The sequence below is a fragment of the Mustela nivalis genome (assembly GCF_964662115.1).
Source record: "Mustela nivalis genome assembly, chromosome: 9".
In the NCBI taxonomy this organism is placed as follows: Eukaryota; Metazoa; Chordata; class Mammalia; order Carnivora; family Mustelidae; genus Mustela; species Mustela nivalis.
Window position 1 is genome coordinate 88717109 of NC_139028.1, and position 11465 is coordinate 88728573.

At 37.2% G+C, this 11465-nt stretch overlaps 1 protein-coding gene across 1 annotated transcript; it reads left to right on the forward strand.

Annotated features, from left to right (window-relative positions):
• Positions 1–2866: 2866 nt before the first annotated feature.
• FSHB (follicle stimulating hormone subunit beta) lies at positions 2867–4953 on the forward strand (the record flags this gene model as incomplete). Its single annotated transcript, XM_082748856.1, has 2 exons — positions 2867–3025; positions 4723–4953. The coding sequence occupies 2 exons, from the start codon at positions 2867–2869 to the stop codon at positions 4951–4953; spliced, it is 390 nt and encodes a 129-aa protein (XP_082604982.1).
• Between the last annotated feature and the right edge of the window lie 6512 nt (positions 4954–11465).

Below are 11465 nucleotides of genomic sequence, written 5' to 3' on the forward strand. Positions count from 1 at the left end.
ATCCCTCTCCCAGTCTTAGACAACTACGAAATTTTATCCTCTCTCCACAATTCCTTAACAATTCATCCACCATCCTTGCACCATCCACCAGCTCTTCCACGCACAAGCTCTGCCTCCTGCCTGACACTGGGATAAGCTCTCCACCCAAGAACACTCCAGAAATTCTCCTCTCTTCTTCCAATATAGTCATTTTTCTCTCTCTATTCAATCATTGGCATTACTGTATATACATGCAGTTATTCCTTCTATCTTAGAACATAAAAATCAAAATAAAATTATCTTTGCCCTACTTCTACTTTACCAAATTATCCATTTATTTGGTCATCTTTATGTCAAAAATCCAAGAAAAAGTTGTCTCTATTCAACTTTTTTTTCCTCCTACCAATAACAAACACACACCAATCATGGTTTTGTTCCCCTCGCTCCAAAGAAACTTCTCTAACCAAGGACATGAATGATCTTCACTTTGCTGCATATATTGTACAATTCAGAGTCCTCATCTTAACCAGTCAGCAGCATTAAGCACAGCTGTCACTCCTTGATATGCTCCTTTATCTTCTGGGATACCACATTCTCTCTATTCCTCTCTTTCCTCAGTGGCCCTTTTCAGGAATGAAGTGAAAAAACCCTTCATCTTACCCTTGACCTTTTAATGTTGCAGTATACCAGGCTCAGCTTGGCCCTTCCATCTTCTCTATTTACACTCACTTCCTTGGTAATCTCTTTCTAAGCTCATGTCGACAATGCCTAAATTTATACCTTCAAACAATATTATTTCTTCCAAAATTTAGATTCAGCATTATACTTAGAGGTCTTAAAGACATCTCAAGTGCAACATGTCTATATAGAACTCCTCATCTTTGCTCAAAACTTACTGCATTGACAGCCTTCCTATTTCAGCTGATAACAAGTTTATCCTTCAAGTTGCTCAGGCCAGAATCTTCAGTCATTCTTAACTCTTCTTTCTCTCATGCTCAACATTCTTCCATCAGAAAATTCTGTTGGCTCTACTTTCAACATATATCCGGAATCAATTTTATGTCCCATTATTTCCATTGCTATCACAATAGTCTAAACAAATATCGTTTCTCACCTGGGTTGCTGCAACAGCATCTAATAGGTCTTTCTGTTTCTACCTTTCTTTCTGTACATTAACAAAACAGCAGCTGAAGGGATCCTTTTAGACCTAAATCAAATCATGTCACACCTCTAATCAAAATCCCACAATTGGCCCCTGTCACAGACAGCAAAAACCAAGGACCTACATGATTTGACTCCTATTTTATCTTTGACATCATATCCTGATATTAATACCATTATTCCTTTTCTCCAGCCACATTGTTTAAATAATAAATATCTGTTAAACAAATCAACCCCAGTTTCCAAGGAGCTGCTACTCTATTGGGAGAAACAGAGGTATACCAATGATTGCAAACAAGGTAGTTACTAAAGCTCACCTCTATCTCCCATCCTAAATTCTCATAGGTGAGTGTTGAAGGTTGAGAAATTTTCCAGGGATTGGAGCAATGTTGGAGAACACAAGTAAGAAACAAATATATTTCAGGCAGGACAAACACTGCATATGCAAAGATCTGGAGAAATAAATCAGCAGAACATTTAAAGAATTACAAGTAGAGCATCAAAGAATAATATTTGAGATTAGGGGGCCTGGATATGGGAGGTGAAGAGAAACACAGTTTATACTTTAGATATGAGAGAAAGATCATGAAAGTCTTCCCATTTGTTTGTTTCTTCCCTTCAGCTTTCAGGCAGCTCTCAGAACAGTTTATTAACCATATCTTTTTGATGTACCCCCTCAACAGGGTTAAAGCAATACTTGGAAAGGATTCTGAATTCCCTGAGAAAAACCTAGAGTCACATTTAATTTGACAAGGTAAAGGAGTGGGTGTGCTACTATATCAAATTTAATTTGTACAAAATCATCATCTCTGGTAACATTATTTTTCCTGATCAACTGCGTTTAGACTACTTTAGTAAGGGCTTGATCTCCCTGTCTACCTAAACACTGATTCACTTACAGCAAGCTTCAGGCTAACATTGGTCTTATTAATACCCAACAAATCCACAAGGTGTTAGTTGCACATGATTTTGTATAAAAGGTGAACTGAGACTTGACTCCGTATACAGCTCTCCCAAGATAAGACAGCTGACCAAAGGTGAGTCTTGGCATCTACAGTTAACAAGTGGTGACAGTTACTTTTGAAATTATAGGTTTTTTAGGATCTGGAGAACAAATCTAGACCTTTTTCAACTACTATTGTGTAGACAATTTATATTTGTCAACCTGGCTTCTTAAATATGGTTAATACACTGTAGTCACTGTTAGCAAGCAACTGAACTTTGTATAGACCAATTCACTTGGCCTCTTGAAATAGTCTTATTTTAAACAAAGGTGAACAAAAGCAAATGATAGTATTTATGAGATGCTAAAACTGATGAACCAATTTTATTGTATAGAATTTCCTTTTTATTTTTAAACAAAAATAGTGTTTAAAATGATAATGAAAGGACAAATATGATTATCACAATTACCATCCTCAGGCTAATCACTTAAATACTCTGATCTTTAAATACTGCTCTGCTTAAATTATTATATTGGAGTTTTGATCTGTAATACGGGTCTACTTGACAAAAAAAAATGAAGGAGAAGGAATATAAGAAGAAATGTTTGTTCAACAAAGAAGTAAGGGAGGGGAAAAGGAAGGAAAAAAATTGCTGAAACAAAATGTGACAGGGGAGGATGGGCAGATCAATTATTTTTGCTTTGGTCAACTTAGATGATTATAATTTGGGGGTGGGGGGGTTGTTTTCTCATGAGCCTTAATAGTTTGCTTTATAGCCCAGGATGAAGTCAGTCCAGTTTTGCTTCCTTTTCTGTTGCTGGAGAGCAATCTGCTGCAAGAGCTGTGAGCTTACCAACATCACCATCACAGTGGAAAAGGAGGAATGTCGCTTCTGCATAAGCATCAATACCACATGGTGTGCCGGCTACTGCTACACCCGGGTAGGAATTCTGCTTTGCTGGAAGTGAGGTGCTAAGGGTCTGTCCAAGGCAGGCTTCATTAATTCCCACCTGATGGATATTTTAACCTTCCCAAGTAATAGCCATGAGTCCCTTAGTCAATACTGTCTATGTTATGATTGGAGTAAAATACTGTGATATCAGCTACATGTTTGGGCTTGGATTTGATTAGAGTAAATCTAACAAAGCATCAGATTTGATCTGATCAGCTTGGCAATATGCCGACTCTGCACTTCCAAAAAGAAAGTAGTGCTAGGATAGATTTTACATATAGAGAGATAAACTTATAAGCATACATATACTTAACAATAGAAGATCTACCATTTTCCCCAAAAGCCATTTTCTGTAATTGAAGCCATATCTTTGCAACAGAGATAGTATCAAAATGTATTTTTCCAAGCCACATAAAAACACAAATAGACATATAAAAAATGTCTTATTTGCCCACCCGATTACAAACGGCAACAAGCAGCCTCAGAACACAGTCCGTACTTGCAGACTACTAGAAAAGGAATCAGAGAACCCACTCACTTCTTCATGCCATTGAGAAAACCAAGGCATAGAAGCATAAAACCACTAGCTTATTTTCACACAGGTTCTTGGCATTAATCCAGGAAAAGTTTCTACCTTGTTTTCTTTACTTATTTCTCCTATAACACCGGGTTATCCATGCAAAATTTCATTCTATAAACTGAAATTGAAAGTAACAACTTTTTAATGAAATATATTTTATGTGGTAAATGAGTTTGATCAACAGACCTGATAGCATGATATTGAAATAAATTAAACAGCAATGCCAATTTCTTCCCTTGATGCAAATAATTTTACTAGAAACCATTGGAACAGACCTGTCCTACCTGGATTAATAGTTTTCATATGCAAACTGTATATACTTTGAAACTGATAGACCTATAAAATATATACAGCATTTAAGGCAAGGAAATATCTACAAGACAGTGGAATATTTAAAATTTTCCATGTGACCTCAAAGTCATATTAAGCTTAGCATTGCCCTTTTTTCTTAGATCTTTTGGCTGTTTATAAACACACAGGGACAATGTATTTGGAAACATTTTCTGAGAAACTGAACTTCAGTGTTTTATGGTTTATGTTGTCATTAACATAGTTTTTGAGTAAGTACAAAAATCAGCTTAAAATTTCTGCTATAGGGGCGCCTGGGTGGCTCAGTGGATTAAGCTGCTGCCTTCGGCTCGTGATCCCAGTGTCCTGGGATCGAGCCCCGCATCGGGCTCTTTGCTCAGCGGGAGCCTGCTTCCTCCTCTCTCTCTACCTGACTCTCCGCCTACTTGTGATCTTTCTCTCTGTCAAATAAATTAATAAAATCTTTAAAAAAAAAAAAATTCTGCTATAGCTCTATTTTGTCATTTTTCTATGTTGATAAAGTTTCTCTATAGTTTGAGAAATATTTAAGATTTGATATAGACATAAGGAGTAATAAAAGGAATGATATATATTCTGTAAGATTTCCAGAACCAAGAAATATAGTAGAGCATATAGGACATTTATGAGATCATATTTCCTTGGTTAGGAATTCCTTAAGTGAGCTTTAGTGGGTAAATGCTAGAGCAAGCAGTATTAAATTCTATCTCATTTTGATTATGCTAAATAGAAACTTCTGGAATATTTTAGCCTAACTCTCTCCTTTTTAAACTCCACAGGATCTAGTGTACAAAGACCCAGCCAGGCCCAACATCCAGAAAACATGTACCTTCAAAGAGCTGGTGTATGAGACCATGAAAGTGCCTGGCTGTGCTAACCAGGCTGAATCCCTATATACATATCCAGTAGCCACTGAATGTCACTGTGGCAAGTGTGACAGCGACAGCACTGACTGCACTGTGAGAGGCTTGGGGCCCAGCTACTGCTCCTTCAGTGAAATGAAAGAATAAAGAGCAATGGACATTTCAGGTGACCTACTCTTTTCCTGAAGGACCAAGATATCAAGAAGTCTGTGTGTGTACATGTGCTCAGGCTGCTAACCACTTAGGGTCACGGATCATTAGACCCTCATCCCTGCTTTTTTTGGCAGAGGAGGAGCGCTAGAAATTATGAATGCTGGGGCCAGGATCCTGTCACCACTCAACACTCAACCCTCTATACCTAGGTCTGGTTCCATAAATTTTATTCCATCTTACATAACTTACAGACATGTGGGTGCTTTCCTACCTAATATTCTTAGAAATCCTCTCAGGCAGCCCTTGCTCTTAGAGATATAGTTACTTCGGCCCAGAAAAAGGAAATGAGATGGGAATGGGTCAGAGTACTAAAAACAGCATTTTCTTTAGACTGTTGAGCCCTCAAGAGCAGAACCAGCATCTTCAAAATTGTAGTCTCAACGCCTAGCACCTTGGCTGAAATTTAGTTAAGAAAGTCAACAATGACTTCCTTAAGGGTGAGGGTAGGAGACACTAAAAGAGGATGTTGGAGGCTGGCTGATGAGGCTGCTCTCAGCAACGCCAACCAGTCCATGGAAGTAGGGGCATTAGCTCCACCTTACCTCTCCTCCTGTGTCACATGGAGGACTGAAATAGGTTTCATCCTGCTGAACTGCTCAGTTCATATGGGGGTTAAAAGAGCTCAGAATTTCTAAGCTATTATTATCAAGCCCTTTAGTTAAGGGCAAAACCAAGAAATGTTAATATGGGCTAATTTTCCCAGGCGCACATCTGTATCATCTTTTAAACAAATTGAACAAATACTGTCAGGCTCCTACAAAACTCCCTTTGGGAAGTAGGAAAACAAACAAACAAAAAACTGTATCACCCTACCCTCCAGGCTAGGAACCACTCCTTTGGAGAGAGGTAGATTTTAAAACAGATGAAAGCAATTTTGTTAACTTAGTCCATTTATCTTATCTACAAATACATTTGTATGAAGAAATAGCTTTTTTAGAAAGAATTAGTTGGGGGAGGGTAGAAGGAACTGCCTGTTTTCTAGAATCCTCTGTATATCAGTCTTTTCTTGTGTCTATTCATGTTCTCCCAACTCTGTTTCTTTCAAGAGGATAATTATTAAAACTATTTCAAGAGTTTTTTTCTTTTCAAGGTGTAACCTCTCTTAGTTATGTACTTTTTCATAGTCATATTGTTTAATTTATTTAAACCTTATTTTTTTAATAAAAATGCTAGCTACAAAGTCATAGATTTAGATTTTTTCATGTATAAGCAAATGACTAAAATATGAGTTATGTTTATAATATTAGTAGAAAGAATATCAAAAACAATTCCTAGTTCTTCTATTATATTTACTTGTCCTCATCTTTGGAAATATTAAAATTAATTTGTTGCACTTCTGCAGTGTTTTGTTATTTACATTTCCTGTCATTTTTTGAATCCAGTATCTGATGGAATGGGGGGAAAAAGGCAAAGAGAGAATCACAGAATGGGTGGGGACACTGGAGGTACTCTAGTTCATTTCTTGAATCTTTGAAATGGAGCAACTGAAGTCTAAGGAAATTAATTGACGCACCCAAGAACTCAAAGACCATTTATGGCAGAACCGGGATTAGAATCCTGGTTTCCTACCTGTTGGCCTGCTCTCCTGTAACTACTCTGCCATGCTAAGAAGTCATTTTGGAAAGATTGAAGCAAAATTGTATGTTATCAATAATCAAGCGAGACCCATTCAAATCTGGTACTGCTTGTGGCTTATAGTTAAATTCTCCACAATATTTTGACACATTGATATTAGGCTTATATTAATAAAACTTAACAAGAGCTTTAAATTATAACATAGTGTTTTCCTTCTCCCCATACTTTTGGAAATCAAAATAACTGCGTTCCCATTAGAGGTAGTACAAGACAATGGCTCCAGAGTTAACTGGTCTTAATCACCTTGTCCAGATGTAGCATCTTAAACAAGTTACTTAAGTTCTCTGTATCTCAGTTTCCTCAGCTGTAAAATGAGGATAATAATATTATTTACCTCAGAGTTTTGTATAGATGATTAAATGGGATAGAATATGTAAAGGACTTAGAACAGTCACTGTCTGGTACACAGCAATTCCTCAGTAAATACTAGCTGTTATGCCATAAGAGAGACAAGATGGTATCAAGATAGTAATTCAGACTTAAGTAAAACAATAAAGTTTAGGCTCTTTCTAGCAATATTTTTAAAATAATTTTTTATTATGTTGTTAGTCACCAGTACATCATTAGTTTTCAATCTAGTGCTCCATGATTTGTTGTTTGTGTATAATACCCAGTGCTCCATGAAATACCTGCCCTCCTTAATACCCATCACCAGGCTCATCCATCCCTCCACCTCCCCCTCCAAAACTCTCAGTTTGATTCCCAGAGTCCATGGTCTCTCATGGTTAATCTCCCCCTCTGACTTCCCCCCCTTCATTTTTCCTTTCCTTCTCCTAATGTCCTCCATGCTATTCTTTATGTTCCACATATGAGTGAAACCATATGATAATTGTCCTCTATTTGACTTATTTCACTTAGCATAATCTCCTCCAGTTCCATCCATGTTGACACAAAAGTTGGGTATTCATCCTTTCTGATGGAAGCATAATACTCCGTAGTGTATATGGACCACATCTTCCTTATCCATTCGTCCGTTGAAGGGCAACTTGGCTCTTTCTACAGTTTGGCAACCGTGGTCATTGCTGCTATAAACACTGGGGTACAGATGGCCCTTCTTTTCACTACATCTGTATCTTTGGGGCAAATACCCAGTAGTGCAATTCTGGGTCATAAGGTAGCTCTTTTTTTTTTTTTTTTTTTTTTTTTTGAGCCCTTTTTGAGGAATCTCCACACTGCTTTCCAAAGTGGCTGCACCAATTTGCATTCCCAGCAGCGTAAGAGGGTTCCCCTTTCTCCACAATCACTCCAGCATTTGTTGCTTCTTATCTTGTCAATTTTTGCCATTCTAACTTGTGTAAGGTGGTATCTCAATGTGGTTTTGATTGGCAAATGATGTGGAGCATTTTTCCATGTGTCTGTTAGCCACTTGTATGTCTTCTTTGGAAAAGGGTCTATTCATGTCTTCTATCCATTTTTGACTTGATTATATGTTTTTGGAGTGTTGAGTTTGAGAAGTTCTTTATAGATCTTAGATATCAGCCCTGTATTGGTAGTGTCATTTGCAAATATCTTCTCCCATTCTGTGGGTTGTCTCTTTGTTTTGTTGACTGTTTCCTTTGCTGTGAAGAAGTTTTTATCTTGATGAAGTCCCAAAAGTTCATTTTTGCTTTTGTTTCCTTTGCCTTTGGAGATATGTTTTGAAAGAAGTTGCTGTGGCCAATGTAAAAAATGTTACTGCCTATGTTCTCCTCTAGGATTTTGATGGATTCCTGTCTCACATTGAGGTCTTTCATCCATTTGGAGTTTATCTTTGTGTATGGTATAAAATGGTCTAGTTTCATTCTTCTGTATACAGATGTCAATTTTCCCAGCATAATTTATTGAAGAGATGTTTTTCCATTAGATATTTTTTCCTGCTTTGTCAAATATTAGTTGACCATAGAGTTGTGTGTCCATATTTGGGCTCTCTATTCTGTTCCATTGATCTATGTGTCTGTTTTTGTGCCAGTACCATGCTGTCTTGGTGATCACAGCTTTGTAATATAGCTTGAAATCAGGCAACGTGATGCCTCCAGCTTTGTGTTTCTTTTTCAACATTCCTTTAGTAATTCAGGGTCTTTGCTGGTTCCATACAAATTTTAGGATTGTTTGTTCCAGTACTTTGAAAAATGCTGTTGGTATTTTGTTCAGGAAGGCATAGATTGTATAGATTGCTCTGGGCAGCATAGACATTTTAACCATGTTTATTCTTCCAATCCATGAGCATGGAATGTTTTTCCATCTTTTTGTGTTTTCAATTTCCTTCACAAGTATTCTGTAGTTTCTAGAGTATAGATCCCTTACCTCTTTTGTTAGGTTTATTCCAAGGTATTTTAAGGTTCTTGGTGCTATTATAAGTGGAATTGATTCCCTAATTTCTCTTTCTACAGTTGTATTTTTAGTGTATAGGAAAGCAACTAATTTCTTTGCATTGATTTTGTATCCTGCAATATTACTGAATGAGTTCTAGTAATTTGGGGGTGGAGTCTTTTGGGTTTTCCATATAAAGTATCATGTCATCTCTTTCTAGTAATATTAGGCAAACTATTAAACCACTCTGGGCATCACTTTCCTAGTTTTTAAAATGGAGTAAAAATGGTAACTATCTCACAGGGTTTCTATGAAGATCAAAAAAGATAATGAATGCAATGTGCTTTAGGAGAAGAACTATAACCTTGATGTAGAGAGACTTCTACAACTTAGCTTAGAAGGTCAAAGTCAAAATTCTAGGAAGAAGCAGAAGTTTCTGCTTGAAGCATCTCCATGCCAAACTGAAGTACAATTCTTTCTGAAGCAGCAGGAAAGAAAATTTGTGAGCTCTCAAATGCTTGTGACGAAAAGGCCTATCCCCATGGGTCACCATTTTAGTCGAAACCCATATTATTGCTCCTTAGCACTATAACAAAGGACTTTTGACTACTTAGCAGTCCTCACATGGCTACAAGAATAATCCATCTATACCACAACTTTGACCATGTCTAATAATGAATGAAATTCCTCTGCATTTTCAGGATAAAATTTTTTTTTAAGATTTTATTTATTTATTTGACAGACAAAGATCACAAGTAGGCAGAGAGGCAGGCAGAGAGTGGGGGGTGAGGGGAGCAGGCTCCCTGCTGAGCAGAGAGCCTGATGTGGGGCTTGATCCCAAGGACCCTGAGATCATGACCTGAGCCAAAGGCAGAGGCTTAACCCACTGAGCCACACAGGCGCCCCCAGGATAAAATCTTAATATTCAGCTGACACGTGAGGCCCATGGTGGTCTGATCTATGACTACCTCTCCACTTCCTCGTTCCTAAGATGCTGCTATACCTAAAGACTTGTTATGTGTGTTGAAGGATGATTTCATGCCTCCCACCCCTGGAATGCTTTAATCAGAAAACCGTGCCTTTCCTTCCACGAGAGATTTGGCTGACTATGGTAGAATTCAGTAATGCTGACTTACTGATCAGTTTAAGTAATAAAGAAAATGTGATGCCAGTGTGTAAGAGTCATAAACACTGAGTTCATAATAGTGAGGAAGGATAAAGAAGAATAGAATTGGAGAAAAGTACTTAAGAAGCCTCAAACTACATTTACAATGTTTATATCTTAAAATGAATCTGAGTAATAAATATAGTATAATGTTAACATATATAAATCTAGGGGAATGTTATACAGGTGTTCATTATAGCCTTTCATATATGTAAAGTACTTTCTAGTTAACCAGTGGCAAAGCGTCTTTATATGCTTTGTACATTTAATCCTGATTTTATGCCTGTTATAAGAAAGGCAAGATGGGCCCTGAGCCTTAAGTCACAAAGATAGTGTGCAAGTTTAAGTCATTAATATTCATTTAGGAATTGAGGCAGAGAATTCAGTATGTTCACCAAGATCTGTGTCTACTTCTTCATGCCTGTAAAGCTGGACTCCATTTCCTAGCCTTCCTTACAATCGAGTTATATCCATGTTCAACTCAATGGAAGGCAAGTGGAAGTACTGTGAGATACTCTGTATCTGGCCCATGAAATCCTCTAATAAGTAATCATCCATTCTCTTCCTATGTCAGCTGAATGTCAATACCCAGGATAATCTTGAAAGCTTTGCACTGATGATAACAGAGCCACTGTCAGCCTGGATTCCTGAATGCCTGCATGGAGTAATGTGCCCCAACATCAACAACCCTTAATAACAGGCTCGATAGACTTTAGATCAGTGAGGAAACTTTCTATTAGGTCAAGCTGTTGACATTTCTAGGTTCATCAATTAGGAAAAAATGCATTATTTCACATTTTAAGTAATATATAAATTGGTACTGGAAGTAGAATGTTGCATTAATAAAAAAAATTAGCATTTATTACATTAGCTTATTCATGCACAACAGTAATAATCAGAGTAAACCTTCCACCTGTAAAACCTGAAGGCCAATCACATGCCTATAGAGACTTTAGCTTTAAAGAAGGGGTCAGCAAACTGACCTGCAGTCCAAATCTGACCCATCAACTTTTCTAAAAAAAAAACTTTATTTGTACATAGCCAATTATCTATGGCTGTTTTTGTACTACAACAGAATTCAGTAGTTGTGACAAAGCTGTTTATGGTCCACACAGTCTAAAATAACTTACAATCTAGACCTTTACAGAAGTTTGCCAACCTGTCCTATAAGGAAACTGTTTGCAAAAAGTTCAAATGTTAATGGAATTGGCTTTTGCATTCTAGATACTAAAGCGATAGTTTGGAAACAGACATGAAAGGAATGAAGAAATTCTAAGGATTTGAAAACTCGAGGTTTATAAAAGCTTCATGCCTCTAGATCTCAAATAGTGAGGGATAAAATGGATTTGAGGAACCA